Source organism: Podarcis pityusensis (genome assembly GCF_964106645.2).
Source record: "Podarcis pityusensis genome assembly, chromosome: 1".
In the NCBI taxonomy this organism is placed as follows: Eukaryota; Metazoa; Chordata; class Lepidosauria; order Squamata; family Lacertidae; genus Podarcis; species Podarcis pityusensis.
Window position 1 is genome coordinate 38,964,192 of NC_138028.1, and position 18,112 is coordinate 38,982,303.

The 18,112-nt window shown below is 42.4% G+C and overlaps 1 protein-coding gene across 1 annotated transcript in view; it reads right to left on the reverse strand.

Moving 5' to 3' along the window:
* Positions 1 to 15,439, reverse strand: part of AQR (aquarius intron-binding spliceosomal factor) — a 53,022-nt gene extending 37,583 nt beyond the window's left edge. The window contains exons 1-12 of the mRNA XM_080977623.1: positions 15,252 to 15,439; positions 12,985 to 13,041; positions 12,453 to 12,493; positions 11,330 to 11,365; positions 9,274 to 9,394; positions 7,386 to 7,526; positions 6,201 to 6,269; positions 5,797 to 5,897; positions 5,255 to 5,331; positions 3,486 to 3,550; positions 1,712 to 1,828; positions 421 to 534 (exon numbers count right to left, since the gene is read on the reverse strand). Coding sequence (XP_080833749.1) covers positions 421 to 534; positions 1,712 to 1,828; positions 3,486 to 3,550; positions 5,255 to 5,331; positions 5,797 to 5,897; positions 6,201 to 6,269; positions 7,386 to 7,526; positions 9,274 to 9,394; positions 11,330 to 11,365; positions 12,453 to 12,493; positions 12,985 to 13,041; positions 15,252 to 15,362 — 1,050 coding nt within the window. The 5' untranslated portion in view covers positions 15,363 to 15,439. The remainder of the gene's footprint in view (positions 1 to 420; positions 535 to 1,711; positions 1,829 to 3,485; positions 3,551 to 5,254; positions 5,332 to 5,796; positions 5,898 to 6,200; positions 6,270 to 7,385; positions 7,527 to 9,273; positions 9,395 to 11,329; positions 11,366 to 12,452; positions 12,494 to 12,984; positions 13,042 to 15,251) is intronic.
* Between the last annotated feature and the right edge of the window lie 2,673 nt (positions 15,440 to 18,112).

An 18,112-nucleotide genomic window follows, 5' to 3' on the forward strand; every position in this document is an offset into this window, starting at 1 on the left:
TCAAACCCTGCTGTATCTGTATGTATGGACTGCCTGCTATGTTAACATGAAGCTTAATGCAAATATCAGGAGAGGGACAATACACCACGCTATGGGAGTTGGGGAATGCCAGCATGATTCAAATTCCCCCCTGCCTGGACGGACTGGCTATCTGCACAGGGCTTTGGCAGCTGACTTTCAGTACTATCCACTTACTAAACCAAGGACATGCCCCCAAACATCAAAGTTTCTGAATAAGCACTTATTTACCAACAGTACTTTATTCATATTAAGAACAGACATATCCACCCATGAAACTGGCACTATTTCCAGGCTTCCAAATGAGGTGGTTTCCTCCCCAAGTCTGTCGTCACCCCTTTTCTGACAAGCAATCTTACACCTCTGTGAAAGCCTTCAGTTATACCCGAGGCCGTTAAATACCTGGAGGGAAGTAATTCTGTCATAGTGAATAGTAGTCATCTCATTCTCTGTCAATGCATTTCCAGTCTGGTCATTAATTTCAAAACCAGTGTAGAATTTGAGCATGTCTAAAAGCTGAAACAAAATGGTGACAAATTAGATATACAGAAAAGCAGGGTCTTCAACCACCACATGGGGCCCAAGACTATATAGTCGAGGGATATTTCATTTTATTTCCAAAATGTAAAACAAACAAAACAAGTTGTATCATTTCATTGCTTAGAGAAGGCAATTTCATTTTTCAGTCCATTACAAGCCAGCTGTAAGAGAACATAGTGAGGAGAAGCTGGAACCTTGCTCCTCATGTTTTCTCTCACCCTTCCATTATTACTCTCCCTCTACCAAAGGGGAAGTAAAGTATGTATTATCACGTCCAGAATATGCACACACCTCATGAGTGAGCGGACATCCAGCATTAGTCATACATACAGTAAACATTTGTTTAAATGTATTCTGACATTACACTTCTGTGTGTGTGTTAGATGAGGCCCAGCAGGCCTGATTGTTATCTGTCCCCACCCCTGCAGGGCAACCCTGACCTGACAACATTAAAGCGCCAGAAGATGGACAGGTGGGTTGCCCGTTGCCCCTGCCAAAGTCCCTTGCACTGAGCTTCCCAAGTGTTCAAAAGGAGGCTGGTTGTCAGGCACTGAAAGTGTAGCATGAGGGGCTTTGCCGGCCCAACGCTCATAGAGCTGGCAAAGCTGCTTTGTGCAGGGATCAAATTCCCCAAGAGGAACTCAGTGATGCAGCTGATGGGCAGTGGGGGAACTCGGTTGCGCAGCTGATCCAGCCGCATCTCTACCTGCTCCTTATGATCTCAGGTGTGGGAAGATGGCCATGGTTTGAGGAAGATGGCCTTGCAGGTAATATTGAGAGCTGTGCCAATAATTGCCCCTAGTCTAAGTGCAGTTCCCTAAAGCTCATCCATACTTTTAAAATTGGCTTTGGCATGAAAAACCCAAATATAAGCAGGCTTAACAAAATTGCTTCAGCCATAGTTGCTCTCCATCTAGTGCACCCCCCCCAAGTCAGCAGTGTTTAGCCATTGTAGTTGCACTATGCTGCCTTCCTGTATTACATGCTTCTCATTAAGCAACACAACAGGGGCCAACAGCAAGCAGTGGTTGCCAACCATCACTTTCCAGCTGTGATGCTGTATTTTTTTTTGGTAATAATGTTGTGTTGCCTTGGCTAGCGAGGATTTTGAGGTGCTGAAAGAAGTGCTCTGCAAAATCAAAGCGAGTCGTACCTGGCAGAAAAGATGACCCTCCTTGCCCCTTTTGGCTAGGCTGGATAAGTAACAATGCACAACGAGGTGGGAATCATCAAGTATCGTGTTAAACCAGCGTCGTGTTGGAAGTAGGGCCTATAATAATAATAATAATAATAATAATAATAATAAAATAAACAATCACATATATGTCAACATTTGGGAGGCTGTTAGTAACTAGAAAACTGGTTAGAATTCAGTGCTTTCAAAAAAAAGGTGGTAGTGGTAGTGATTAGGTGTCATGAGGTCCTTGCAATGTCCATTTTGATAGTAGTATCTGTGCAATGCCCACAGGGCTTGCCCAATGGGCTAATTTAAACAAAGATCAGAAACAACACAAAACCAAAAACAGAGAAGTCCCATTGAATTCAATGGGATTTACTCCTGAGCAGCCATGTGAAGAATTAAGCCCTCTCCTTCTCATTTAAACAACAATTTCTAAATTATTCATTAATAAAATATTACAAAAATGTTTCTTTTCTTTAAAAATCCTCCCAAAATATCTCCTTGTCAGATGTCAAAAACCGCAGCAGAAACTGGGGGTCAATAGACTATTGCAATACAGCTATTTCGATCATTACAGCTCCATACTACAGAAATACATGAAATAAGAAAAGCAAAACACCTTATATGGCCATAACTGTCAAAAGGTTTTAGACAGACAGAGCACAGTTAATGGCAATGAGAAGCCTGAACTGATTAAAGGGGGGGGGGGCATATTTATTGACAATAAAAAATGAACTGGTGGGAGCACATGGCTCACTTCCACCAAAGTCATGCTAATCGCTGAAATGCTCGGGCAGTTTAGCCTCAATCACAATATAGATGTAACTGAATACAAAACCCTGAAAGGCCCTGGGGGAAGAAAAGGGATCTTAAGTATAGGTAAAGACACTCTGTTCAGATGGGACAAGCTACAGGAGAACAAATGTGATGGCTTTTTATAGACGATTTCTGGTTTGCCAGTTCCAATCAGCACAACAGGCTTCAGAAACTATCTGAACTCCTTTAACTCTCCTGTAATGCCCTTAGCGCAGAATGAACCTACATGAAATGTTCTGATGCTTGGCATTTTGGCTACGATCCAGCAGCATCCCTGCTGAATATCTTGCATACCCTCTCTCTGGGGCCAGAATCCTGTTCAGAGTGGATAGGCTCAATGATACCAACCATGTCCTCCTTGGAAATGTTGAGTTTTTAGCAGAACAAACAAATATGAAAACATATCACATTTCTATTGAAGATTAAAGCCGTGGAGCTTCGTAACTAACTGCATCCAGAGTGGGTGACACAGCCACACTTTTTTACAGAGTCTCTGCTGCTGAAATAATTTTACACATCTTAAAATAAAACAAAGGCAGTCATATGTGATATGATTCCTGTCAGTTACCGATGCATGAACTAGTTCGCTATTCAAAACGGAAATTTTCAGGAAATCCGGAAGAATGCTGCTAGGCATTTTAAAAAATAATAACAACAATTTTGAAAGCCTTGCTAGGACCTTCTCACAATATAGATACCATAGGAAGGCTGCTTCCAGTCAGCGTGTAGACAAACCTAAGCTATACAGACTGATGATCTGATTCAGTGTAAGGTTTGATTCAGTATAAGAGGACTTCCTATGCTCTATGTGCGAGTTAAACATACTTCAGTCAGCTGCTTCAACACTAGGACTAACGCAGCACATATTTTAGTTATTCAAGAGGCTTAGATGCTACAGTAGATCACTATATTCATCCCATATTTGGCATACCTCTAGATCTATCATGAGTTCAATGAATCTTTCACAGTAATGCACTTTATCCATAGAGAGAGGACCTACAAGTAAATACAGGTAATTAAAAAAGTAATCCTGGAACTGATGTATAATGCATCCAAATCAAATTTTGCTGATGCTTAAGAGTTATTTCAAGACCCTTGGTTCTAGGCAGAGATGGCCAAACAATTTCTATTTTTGTGCCTCAATTACAGTCCAGTTTGCCAAGGAAAATGCCTTTTTTTCCTTCTTCTGGCACATCAGGGACTGCCACAACTATTTTTTATTTTACTTTTTTCATTGAATTTGTATACCGCTTTTCATCCGCAGATCTCAGGATGGTTCACAGCATAAAAATAAAAGATAAAACCACAAAATACATAATAAAAACAGAAGAAAGCAAAAACCACTCCTCCCACAAACACACTTAAAAGGATATAGGGTGTTGGTCAGCCAAAGGCCTGGCTGAAGAGGGATGGTTTCGCCTGGTGCCTAAAGCTGTCTTCAGCTGTTTCTGGACTACAGCTACCATCATGCCTAGCTAGAAGGTCCAGTGGTCAGGGATGATGGGAACTGTAGTACAAAACAGCTTGAGACCCAAGTTTGGAAAGCCCTGGTGTATAATGAGGGTGCCAGGCAAACTTCCCTGGAGAGAGCATTCCACAAATGGGGAGCCTGAAGCTGAACAGAGCACCTTAAGGCAACGGTACCCAATGTTCCAACTGACCTGGTATTTCCAGAAGGGAAGGTCAGACAGGGTGAGAGTATGCAAGGTTGGGAGCAGGTATCTGAAGGTGCACAAATCACCTTCAGGCAACAGCTTCCAACACTTTTCCCACATGATTTTCACGCTGTGAAGCCAAAAGGCTGGGCAGGCAGTGAAGAGAGGTTTCTTAGGGCTCCTCAGCCAAAGAGATCCCTGGCATTCTCCTACCTTACTTCCAACTCAAAACTTAGGAGGTGGCAGCGGCCACAAAAAAGAAGAATTATTATTCCCTGTATAAGCAGAAAATATTCAGGCCAAGTTTGTCTATTCTAAAAATAAACCCTCAGTGGAGAGATATCCTTGAGGTGTCGGGTCTTTCAGCAGGGAGAGAAATCCTGGTGGATATTAAAAAATAATCACCAAATAATATTTAATGTGAAGCCAAGTATGTTTAAAGTAGAGAGCTAATTTGCAGTTCGGCAAGCACAGACTCTTAAGTTATGCATGAATAAGACTTGCCATTACTTCAAACTTACAATGTGACGCTGAATTTGAAAGTAGTTTTCTGAGAAATTACAAGTGACCTATTCATTTGAAGAACTGAAGCTAGTTTAAAAAAAGACAGTTCCCTTTCGATATTTAGCAAATCTGTTTGACTGCTTTTCAACTGAATCACGTCAAAAGTAAAGTCACTACGTCAGTCTAGCAAATTCTACACAGTGCAACAAGAACAAAAACTCCCCACAAAAGGGTTCAGAGAAATCTCCCTTTGTTTTGCATCAGAGAAACAAAGTTGTGCAACGAGGAGAATTTTGCAAATAATGTGTTCTACAGAATAGAACTCCTGTGCATTTAATAGCATGCTGATTTTGCTCCCATTCTGGAGCTAGCTCTCAAGGCAGGAATGCATGCCCTCCCTCCAAGATACTAGAAGCTGCAATAAGCTGAAACGGGACAAATCACATTTTCATCTGGGATGCCTAAATTTGGGGAAAGGGCAAGGTAAAAGAGAAGAGGGTCTCTTGCATAAGCCCATGCACTTACAATTTGCACTACATACCTGAAATGGGTATTGATTTTAATACAGAGATGAATTTCTGGATCAGTTGCGAAAGGAATCTTCTTTCTTGAAATGCCCTAAAGAACAACAACACATGACTCCACATCCTGCTTATGAACTTCCCAGATGGATCTGGTTGACCATGGCAGGAAGCAGAACGTTGGACTAGATAAGCTTCTGTTCTGACCCAGCAAGGCTCATCTTATGTTCTAACATAAGTAATTGTATTACTGCATGTCTTTCAACCTGGCTTACTTGGGGAAGGTTCCTGGTCAGTCTATTTCATGTGTCAGTACTTGATGAATAAACCAAGTATGCCAGTATAATATGCAGGAACATATTGTGGTACAGCTGCACTGTATCACATCCACTATGCACTATACCCAGATGGCAAGCAGATGTGGGGTCTTAGTCAGTCCAACTCCTGCTTTCCCCAAGCAGCATGAGGTACAAATGGGCCTTTGCCAAAACAGCTCTTCTTCACAGACAGCAAATTACAATCCCCACACATGATTTTTTAAAAGCAATACTATTAAACTTACTGTGCCCGAGTATTTTCATCCATTTTCTCGTCATTCTTCTTGATCAAATTCCAAAATTTTCTAAGCTTTGATGTCTTTTTCAATTCGAGTGCCAGACGAGCCTAAAAGGGTGAGACAATTAATTCTTAATAGTATGATGAGCTAGATCTCTAGTATTTCCATCCATCTAATTTGGGTGCCCCAAAGGTAATTTCAAAACCCCAAACTGAACAAACTTATGCTTGCCCATTGTAAAGGCAGAAGATTTTAAAAGTCTCCAAAACCACTGATTAAAATAGCAATAAATCTCTGACAGCAGAAGCTGTCATGCAACGGTTCATTAGAATGCAGCAGAAATGGTCCAGTGAACCTCCATGTCCACATGATGCTTCAAAGGTTCTCTGCATTCTTTATGAAACACTTACAGGCTGCAGGCCCATCCACATGGGCAGGGAGATAAGCTGCTGGACTTGCCCTCTGATCAAATCTACTTCCTGTTGCAAGAAACAGAACAGGCTATTAATATGGTTGTGAGGCTTGGATTCAAAACGACAGTTGCACAAATGAAAGGCACTTCTAGTTGCACAAGGAAAAAGGGGTGCCCCCAACTTTTGGCAATTCCCTTCCCACTACAGCCTCTACATGCCACCTCCCATGCTCTACTGGGAGGGCCTCCAAACCGTCCAGAATGGCTTTTGGAAGGCTGCAGTGGTAGGTCAGGAAAGCTCCATTCCATGAGGAAAGGGGAATAAATAATCTACAGCTGGCCATGATCACTAGTATTCCATAAACCAAACACGGCCCGTGAGCCACGAATCATGGCTTGTCAGTTCTCCAAAAGCAGGAAAAAGAAGAAAAATCCCCGCTAATGCACTTCGTTTGGTGGGTCAATTTTTTTGCAGATCTGATGTTAAGGGGTTAAGGGGTTATCATCTGGGTCTATATAATTTTCTGTGCAAGGAGTGGCTTCCGAGTCATAACGTCATACTCTGGAGAGGCCCAGGCTATATAAAGCCTCTATAAAGCCAAATGCTAACCAAAAGGAAAACTTAACTGTCCATTTGAAGAATCATATATACTAAGAACAAACAAAGATGCAGAGTTCTATCGGCTATGTAGCCCAATGTGGCTACTGAGAAAGAAAATATCGGTGGGGAAGGTGAGGAAGAGGGAGGCTGGAGTAGCCTGAAAGAGGACAAGACTAGCAGGAACACTGATCAAAAGTTACTCTGCAATACAACACTTTCATGCAAGTCCCACTACTAAATCCTAGGGCTTAGCTACTGAATATTTGCCCAGTGAAAGAGGTCTTGGAACACCTGCAGAACCTGCTCAAACATAGGCTCTGATTTGTCCTTAAGAGAAATACAATCTCTAGTTGAGGAGCAGGCATTGGGAATGGCTCTAAATGGATCTTTGGAATCCTAGCGTAATAAATGCCACTTAAGAGGACTCCTTCAGAAGAATACTGTGCAACTGAATGTGGAAAGGCACAGCATGCTAACAAGAAGAGGCTGCTCTGAGTAGACAGGACTATGGACACTACTGCCATATTTGGCAAACACACCATAAATGACAACAATGACAAATCTCTGAAGAATAAAGCTTACCAGACTGTTGAAGCAGTGGTCAAGGAAAAGCAGGAGTATGGTCTGCTCCTGCAGAGAGAACTCGCTGTCACTTTCAGCCAAGGAAGCATCCAGCACACGTTTGAAAAAGAACGGAAAGTGCTCTGGCTTCTTTTTGAATGTCTAAGGGGAACATAAAGTCAGAAATTAGCTCACATGGAACATCTTTTTCATATTTCTATGCTGTGTGGATGCATAGTGGGGGAATGCACTCACTGGACATGACAACTGTAAGCTGTTGGCAAGCACAGACTGGCCATTTGCTCATAGGTTTACTGCCGGAACTAGCTATGTAGTAGGAATCGTAGCATTGTAGCGTTTGTGCTTCACAGTAAGCAATTTGGTGATGAACACCAACAGAACAGCTGTATCTTTGAACAATGCAAAAGACAATGAGTGATATTCAATATTAGTTATACTCAGAGGAGATCCACTGAAATCAATGGACTAAAATTATTTAGGTCTGTTAATGGGTTTCCTCCTATTAAACACTGGATATAATTGCTGAAGAGTGTTAAGGGACAGAAGCAGGAGTCAGACCAATCACTTCTATCTTCTTGAGGAGAAATAGTTGGGTAGTACCCAAATACAATACCCACACTTCTATACCCAGCTGAGGGGTAAGCACAACATCTTTTTTCTGAATGTACAAAGGATCACAATGGGGGCAAACTAGCAAATAACAGAAGTGATTCACTCACAACAGACCTGTGTCCTGCAGCATGATAGAAATTGGGTTATCAGTGAAAACTCAAAAAGTAAAAGTAGAAATAGACCGTGTACAGAAAATTGAAGGCTTTTTATAATAAATAAATAAACTGAGACCCAAACAAGATATGCTGACAGAAGCTTTTCTTGAAATGCAGCTTCAGAGAGGCATTTTTTAATTTTAAAAAATCAGGAATATGACAGGGAAATAATTAGTTAAAACTTATTACCGTATTTTTCGCTCTATAAGACGCACCAGACCACAAGACGCACCTAGTTTTTGGAGGAGGAAAACAAGAGAGAAAAAATTCTGACTCTCAGAAGTCAGAACAGCAAGAGGGATCGCTACACAGTGAAAGCAGCAATCCCTCTTGCTATTCTGGCTTCTGGGATAGCTATGCAGCCTGCATTCACTCCATAAGACGCACACATATTTCCCCTTACTTTTTAGGAGGGAAAAAGTGAGTCTTATAGAGCAAAAAATACGGTACTTCCCCTCTGGAACTCTCAAGGCTGCTACTTACATAACAAAACCGTGTATTATCCAACTTCATCTCCTTTGGCTCCAAATGGAAACCAAGACCCCATTCCAAAAATCCTAGCAGTATTGCTGCTTCCTTCCTCTGCCTCCACCAAGGTCACTATGCTCCCACCCCCTGCCCAAAGAACGCTTCATTGCATTACCACAGGCATGCCTCTTAATGTAAGGATGTCTCTCAGCATTACTGGAAGATGGAGCCATGGAGACTGGAAACTATTGATAATGTAAAATGGCCCCAAAGCAAACTTGTTCTCCAGTTTCCAATAAAGCTGTCCTACAGAAACGAACATTTCTCTTGCCATTATCTTTTGACAGCACAAAAAACTTCGCCATTAAGTGCCAGACTTTGTCAAGTCACAACGCAGAGAAAACACCTCCCAATCACTGAAACAATTCTTTTCACATTTCTCCTGCTTCCACTGTGAAACCTTTCAACTGTCCCTTGCTATTCTCTAACAGGAGCCTGCTGTTGTTTTAAAAGGCCGCGGCAGACGACTTCAGACGAGGCACAGTGACAGCCGGTATTGCGCTTTCTGACATGCGACGACACTTTAAGTGGGCAATGTGAAAGTTGCAAATTGTGGCTCAAAGTTACTGCAGGCTATAATTGAAGTCTATTACCTCCCATGCGGGAACGTTCTCCCTGAACTTTTCATTCACCATACAACAGATTGACATCAAATAAGCCTTGCTGGACACCTCGGGAGAATAATTCATCCACAAGTAATTTTCAAGGTACTGGCTGTGAAAAGTGAAAAGACAAGAGAGTTACCACCCATCGAATATGTCATTCATCGGGGGACAAGAAACATAATGATCTTTTTTAAAAACTAAAAAAGTCATCTATATGATTTGTACGTAGCTTCCAATGTCGCCTCCAACACAGGTCACTGCAATAAAAGTTACCAGGGCCATTTAAATCAATCTGAGTGAGGACAGCACATGAATTAGCCCTCTGGAACACTCTGTTCATTAAAGAAGTTTTACATGTACTTGGTACAAGCACTACATTAGTCTGAACACTAATTCATGCTGATTTTGTAAGGAGAATAAGAATAAGCATCCCTCCTACTTGCGACACGCACTTCAGCGGACACTTGCTTTAGTACTCAAAGGCAAATGCCTCCTGTCTCTTGAAATAAAAGCCATCAGCCTAACATAGAAAGGCTTTAGGAAAGTCATTACTACACCAAATAAAACATGAATTGTGGAAAAAATTGAATCGACAGGATGGACACTTGCGAATGCGCTAAAAAGCAGGACAACTTGGTTTCACAAGCATAAGCAAAATCAAAAACCTATTTGGGAGTTGAGGATATTCAACCTAGAGTGGCCACAAATAACTTCCATGCACTCCCCCTCCTCCCTACAGCATCTTATAACTTGCTTCTTCCTAGCCCAGGGTTTCCTAAACTGTGGTCTGTGGACCACCAGTGATCTTCAAGTGTCATTCAGCTGGTCTGCAGCATGTCCCCCTTAAATATTCATACTGATTTTTAAATTTTATTCATATTGGGGTTTTAAAATTTCCTATATTGTATCTTATCGTATTATAATTTGAAATCTTTGGAATGCAAGTTGTAATACATTGTATTACAATATAATAAACAGAAGAAGCAATAACAATACCACTGCCTCTATCCCTCTGCATTACGCTTGCCACTACCAGCAGAAAAATATTTAAGTGGTCCACCATCAACAATTTTCTAGTAGTCCATGGGAGAGGGGTAAGTTTGGGAACCACTGCCCTAACCAAAACAACAAACCTTTTCTACATCTAGCTCATGTCGAGGCTCCTCCAAGCCCCATTATGAAAATTTATTTGTGTTCCATCCAAAGACCTATTTACCCAGCCCATCTCCATTCTTCCAGCAAAGGCTCAGAGGTTTTTCAATCTAATTGGGCAAGGATCACATCCCATTAAAAGTTTATACATTACAGGCTCAGTGCAAAAGCAAAGGTTTCAACAAAGTTACATAAAACACCCAGAGTGTCATCACTGCTTACAGGAAAAAAAACGAAGCTGGAGGAAGCTTTGTTTTCTCTAAAAGTTTGGAAGAGTTAAACAAAAACCTATACTTTAGCTGGCATAACATTGTATTTCCTGTAGTTTCAACTATACCGCTTATGACACACTGGGATATGGCCAGGTGAAGGAATGAGCTACATTATCTTTCCAAACAGCTATGGTATTTCATCCTTGCCTTAGTAATGGTAAATACAAATATTATTTGTACAGAAATTAGAATGTTTGAAGCATTTCATACAAATTATGTCAGCAATCCTTATAACGACCCTGTAAGATATATTCAGAGATAGAGCCAGCATTGCACAGTGGTTAGTGTTGGACTAGGGAGCCATGTTCAAATCCCCAGGCAACCATGAAGCTCAGGGGTGATCTTGGACCGGTCACTGTCTCTTGGTCTATCCTACCTTACAAGGTCGTTGTGACAATGCCTTGAGTTTTCTGGTGGGCTATATATGTATCAAACAAACAAACAAAATTATCATCTCCATCTTGCAGATGGAGGATGTGGAGATTAAGCTGGGATATAGTGGATTGCTAATAGCCAATTAGTAAATTTATGGCAAAGGAGATTTTTGAACCAGTAAGACACTACCGCACATGGGTCAGATTATCATTTTAAAATGCATTTCTTTCTCCAAAAACACTTACCTAAATTCCAGAAGCATGATTTTTCTAATCGCAAATCTGAAATCACAGGCAGGGGGAAAAATTAACATTTCAACTCTTGCCTAAATTAGTTTACCTTATGTTGCATATTTGAACTCAAGGGGTATTGTGCTTTGGATAGCAGATTCCTTATGGTGCTGATGATGGACTTTTGATTGCTCCACATCTCTTGTGATATAAATCACTGCTGGGTTCTCTGCTGTCTCCCATGCTATGTAACATCCAGCAGAGGCTGGTCTATTAGAATGAATGGACCATCAATATCAGTCTGCCTCAACCAGCTCCCACCTGTCTGTCCCCATTTACAAATAGTTCAGCAGGTGGCATTGGCTATCAACCTTAGTCTTAGTGTTACAGGGAGAAGGATGGGGACAAAACCTGAATTAGTTGGTTCTGAATATTATTGTCTATGGCTGGTGACCTCCTTCCCTTCTCCCCTACCAGTTGTGATGGGCACCAGCTTTCACTGTTAACATGAAACTGCCATCAGAGATGTCATCAGAAAACTAACAACTCCCAGCTGCATTTCTCTTTTTCATTCAGTCCAGATGGCATTGGGATATATGAAGGTTGCAAGTCTTATATTATGGTTTTAAACTGTATTTTTCTCTCTTATTGTATAAGCCAACTTGAATGAGATTTACAGTGGTACCTCGGGTTGCAGACGGGATCCATACCAGAGCTCTGACCAGATCCCAAGGTTTCCGCAACTGGAGGGACCATTTCTGGGCATACGCGCACGGCGAAACCCGGAAAAATACTTCCAGATTTGCCACGTACGTATCCCAAAGGATATGTAACTGGAAGTGAACACAAGTAGAGGTACCACTGTACTCATAAAGACAGAAAAAGACTATAAATCTTTTAATTAAATAAAAATTCTAGACAGGTGCTCATAATCAGTGGTGAGATGCACTGAACTATGGCCTGTATTTTTTCTAAGGAATAATAAAAAATTGTCCTTGCAAGACAATTTATGCAAGAAAAGCATATATATACACAGAATTCGGACACTTATTTTATGGAGACTTCACTGTTTGAAAAGTCAAAAATGTGTCTATTATGATACTGATAATGGATAACAGAGAAAATGCAGTATACATACTTGGACCTAACAATTTCTTTTCCATACACATCTTCAATAACCTACAACAAAGAAAGAGAGAGGGTTTTTTGAAAAAAGAAAAAGATATGCAGCACAATTCTTGCTCTCCTTTATCTCCTCTTTTCAGTAACATGCATTTTCAGAGATGAATTCTTTAACACAGTAGCATGGTTTTAAAACTACAATAATGCTTCATGTTTTCAACAAATGAAATCAGAAGTATTAAGAAGACTGTGCAGGGAAGGAATAATAATCTATGCACTGAAATCAAATTGGTTTTTAAAATAAACTTCAAGGAACCTTTGGAGGTTTGACAAAATATTCCATTATATAAGCAGCAAATATAGAATAGACTGTAAAAGCTGCTGTCAGGGTGGCTTATTTGTACAGTTTTAAACAAAGTGCTGACATCAAATCAACATTCTTCCTGTTCTGTAATCCAAAGTAATTTTTTTTTTACTTTAAATACGAGTTTCTAGGATTTATTGCACTACCAATTTAAAATAGAACTAACAATGTTTTAAGCATTTACCTTCGACTCAAAAGGTAGCCTTTTCTTGACATGTGGTGCCCAGTACTTGTTTGCCAACTGTAAGATAAAAGGTCATTCCATTAAAATATACAATCAGAAGTCCTAGCCTACTCTAACCAAACCTCCATTCTATAGGATAACATGAGAATATTTCCATACTTTCCCTCTGTGTACAAAAAGGGTAAGGATGCAAGGTTTTATACAGTCATACATTGGTTTTCAAACAGCTTAGTTCTCAAACATTTTGGCTCCTGAACGGCGCAAACCCAGAAGCGACTGTTCCGGTTTGTGAACTATATATGGAAGCCAAATGTCTGACGGGGCTACAGCTTGGCTGCTTCCCGCAACCAATCAGAAGCTGTGCTTTGGTTTCCAAACATTTATAAATAATAGTTTAATAACTTGAATATTCAAACACTGCTGAGCCTTTGCCCTCTAGATGTTTTGGCCAGTGCTAGCTGGGGCTGATGGACATTGCAGTTCAATGTCAAAGGCACCAGGTGGATAAAGGCTGAGCTAGCTACTCATTATAGGGCCAGATTGCAGTAAGCAAGTAGTTTCCTCTAGGTGAGTGGCATGCACACCAGTTTGTTGAAAGCTCTATTTTTTAATAATGAAAAAGGACCGGCAGACATTCTTATTTTGAGCCCTGATTTATAAGGCAAAATATCTTACTAGTACAATGGTCTGCTTTGGGGGCACAGTCCCAATCCCTCCACAGTTAGTACAGTGAGTATATCCTCTGTGTGTGCTCCAGCCATTCATTTTATCAGTCAGCAAAATGATGGTGCCTGTCAAAAGGCTTACTGCAACTATATGCAACCGCAATCAACAGATGATAATAATGACCTTTCCTCATGGTGTTAATTGTTGTCCATGGGTATTTAGGACAATTGCTTTCCTTTATTATTAAATACAAAGTTCAGTGTTGGGAGAAACAAGTCATATGTGCCTAATGGTCAATACACCCACAAATACAATACTTTTGACACTGAAGACAGAAGGTCTTTTGGACACATGATGCTTTGCAGGAAACATGGTTGAGGTATCCTACCTTAGTGTGATCATCAACAAAACCTCCATGTTCCGGGGCAGTGCACCTAGTCTAACTGTACTACTGATTCCATATTTTACCTTGCCTTTCCCAGAGGCATCTATCCAGCTTTTGCAGAAAACAGGTGCTGGATTAGAATATGAAATGTCGATCTGATTCAGCAGCACTGTTCCTACGAGAACATAAAAGGAGTGCTGCTGAATCAGACCAAAAAGGCCAATATAACCCAGCATCCTGTTCTCACTGTGGTCAACCGGGTAGGTGCCTATGGAAAACCCACGAGCAGGACATAGTTTCAATTCGACCAGTGTTTAACTGCTTTTAATGGTTTCTCATTGTTCTTATTTTTATCTGTAAGCCTCCTTGAGTCCCTGTCAGGGGGGAAAGTGGGGTATGACAAAATATAAAAACCACCACAACAATCCAGATGTTTAGAAATGCTGGTGCGAATTCTAATCTATTTTAATGTTTTAACTTCTTGTATACAGTGGTACCTCAGGTTAAGTACTTAATTCGTTCTGGAGGTCTGTTCTTAATCTGAAACTGTTCTTAACCTGAAGCACCACTTTAGCTAATGGGGCCTCCTGCTGCCGATTTCTATTCTCATTCTGAAGCAAAGTTCTTAACCCGAGGTACTATTTCTGGGTTAGCGGAGTCTGTAACCTGAAGCGTCTGTAACCTGAGGTACCACTGTATTTCAACGCACCGTAAACTTTTCCTGGTTTTATCTTTTCGTAAACGGCTTTTGAGGTGTTTTCTTCTTGCAACCAACAAACTTCATGAAACAAACAAACAAACAAACCCAAAGGACAGCACCCTTAGCCATTGATTACCCAGAGACGCAGTGCCTCTATAATCCTAACGGTGGCCTGGTGGTTAGTGACAGACCGAAAACCTGGGAAACCAGGGTTCAAATACTTTCCTGGGCATTAAAAGCTAACTGGGCGACCCTGGACCTCCCACCTTACCTCGCAGGATTGTTTTTTTTTGGGGGGGGGGTTAAATGAAAGGCGAGGCAAGAACCTCCGGGGGGGGGGGAGAGAAGGTGGGAGACAAGTGCAATCAATAGATAAACGGATCCTCCCTCGTGGGGGTTTCCCTCATGTGCCCATTCAAAGGGGGACGAGCCCCAGATCTCTCTCCACCTGAGCCCAGTATCTTCCGGATCCCTTTGCTCCCTTCGGGTCTGAGGTGGGGGGCGTGGGGGGCTCACCTGCGTCACGAACTCCGCGTTGATCTGCGACACGGTGGGAGCCACGATCTTCTTGGGCGCAGGCTGCTCCTGCTGGGCTCCCGCCGAGGAGATCGCCGGCGCCGCTGCCATGTTGCTTCCGCGCAGCAGCCCCTTCCACGCCTCTCTCACGAGGCCAGCCCGCCGCCCTCTCTCTCTTGAGAACCACGCTTGGTATCGCCCGTTCTCTCCCCCCCACCCGTAGTATGGTTTCGCCCGCCCGGACTGAAGCCGCTGCTGCTGCTGCCGCCGCCGCCGCACACGCTACTTCCGCTTCCTTTACAGATTCCGTTCGCCGCTTCTCTTTCCCCTCGCGTTGAGAAGCTGGAGCACATAGAGATAGAAATAATAGCATGACGTCCACGCCCTCAAGTGACTTCTTGAGGGTTCCATTCCATGCACACTTAGCAAGGAGGAAGTCCCATTACACTCAACGGGCTTTACTTCTGCGTGGGCAGGCGCAGCACTGCCCTGTGTTTAGGATCTGCATTATACACTTGGAAAGGTTGAAAGCGCAAGGTGTCCGCGTGCAACCGAATAGTTGAGAAGGGAGGGGATTTATCTAGTTTATTTTTTACTTTTGCTGCAAACAGAGGGGCGGGAGCTTTTGTTTTGTGTCTTGATTTCCGCTTTCAGAGGAGAAGTGGCCGCGTCAAAAACCGCTTGTATTCAACGAAGAGTGTAACCCTGATCTGCAAGGAAACCCGATTTAATTTAATTTAATGACAGCAGCTATCCTGCGCGCGGTTACCTGACAATAACTCACGTTTACCGTGAAGTTAGGGTGAAAGTTTCTGTTGTGACAAGAGTTACAGCGCAGTCCATACCTTCTCTACTCTCTACCCAGTGAATTCAGTGGGGCTTACTCCCAGGGAAGTGGGGTTAGGATTTCAGCTTTGTTACGATAGCTTTCCTGGACTGCAGCCCACTTTGTTATCCACAGTTGACAAAAGTGTGCGCGTGCGTGCGTGTATACACACATTCACACGTTATACACTGTTGGTATGGTCATGGTTTTAAGTTAGTGGTTTAAGACCTGCTTGGGCTCCTATCATTCTCTCCCAGTCCTCGTCTCTGAGTGGAGCTTTTCCCTTAGTTTAAGTCACGCTGCAACAAAGTAAGCTTGTGCTTGTTCTCTCCCTGAACTCAGCACGACACACACAAGAATATAGGCAGAAAATCTCAATAATTATACGCATGACACTTTGCTATGAGTCCAGTTACAGATGGGTAGCCGTGTTGGCCTGCCATAGTCGAAATAAAAAAATTCCTTCCTGTAGCACCTTAAAGACCAACTAAGTTAGTTCTTGGTATAAGCTTTCGTGTGCATGCACACTTCTTCAGATACACACTTTGCTATGAGATCATCACAATAGGAGCTTTGAGCCACAGCGTGCAATGGCTTCAGCCTAAATGATTTAAACAGGAGTGCTCGCTGCTCCCCTCTGCTGGACGTCGGATGTAACAGCAATATAAGTACGGATTTTATTTCGTTGCTTTACCAGGGGTCAGCAAACCTTTTCAGCGGGGGGCCGGTCCACTGTACCTCAGACCTTGTGGGGGGGGGGCAGGACTACATTTTTTTTGGGGGGGTGAACGAATTCCTATGCCCCACAAATAACCCAGAGATGCATTTGAAATAAAAGGACACATTCTACTCATGTAGAAACACACTGATTCCGGCCGGACTGAGAAGGCGATTGGGGCAGATCTGGCCCCCGGGCCTTAGTTTGCCTACCCATGCTTTATTCAGTCATTACTGTATATAATTTCCTACTTTACATGCAGCACAGCATTTGTCAGTGCTTGTATATTGTAATGAAATCCCCCCCCCCATCATATGAACCTGCGGCAATGCTTGCAGGATATCTTTGGGACCAGGCCATATATGTCTGCTATCCCTGGAACTGGATTGTGTGGGATATAAGGCTTTATTTATTTATTTAAAATGTAATTAAACATATACAAAAAGAGCCCAACTGGAATACAGTATTATCTTTGCATAATTGTTATTGACCATGACACCTTCAGGCAGCACTTAATCGTATGCTGGTATTCTCTTGTCAGGCCGGGACATTCCTTGACTCCACAGACTTCTACAGCATTGGTAAACACTTCCTCTGCTTGCCTGGAATGTGATGGAAACATAGGAAATGACCTTATTTGGCCCCCTGCTACTGGCTCGGCTTGGTCAGGCAGAGGTCTTCCTCGTCACCTGCTAGTCCGATCCTTTTTCAGAGATAGCAGACTTGTGGCCCTCCAGAGGCTGGATGCTTCCAGACGAGCTGCTTATTGAGCAGTCACTCTCATCTGTTTGCAGGAAGGTCTGATGGCATTGCATCACAGCAAGTGTAACCCCAGTACATTTCCCCCATCACTTGCCTTGTTGCAAAAAGTCCAATCCTTGCATAATGCCTCACAATCAGCTATAACTGTGCAAGCTGAATTTGCTGCCATGTGATTGGATTCCACCTGAAAATTGCCACAGTCTGGAAGTACCCATCATTGGACAACCTCGCTCCCTGCATTGCCTCAGACCACTGGCCAATGCTGGCTTGGAGTTGGAGGCCAGCACAATCTGAAGGTCCCTGGTCCCTGTTTAACCAAAGATGCCTGGGACCCAACCTGGGATCTTTTGCATTTAGAGCATGTGCTCTACAGGCTGTTCTGTAACTTCCATTCTGATCAGAAAGGGTTTAAAGATGCTCAGGTTATCCAGACCGACCTTTTATGGTTCCCTTTCCTTCATTTTCCAGCGGAAAATTAGTGGCAAGAAGAATTTCATAGCCACCCTGATCCCATTTTTGCAGACAGCTGCCAGAATCTAGTCCTGCCAAGAACCA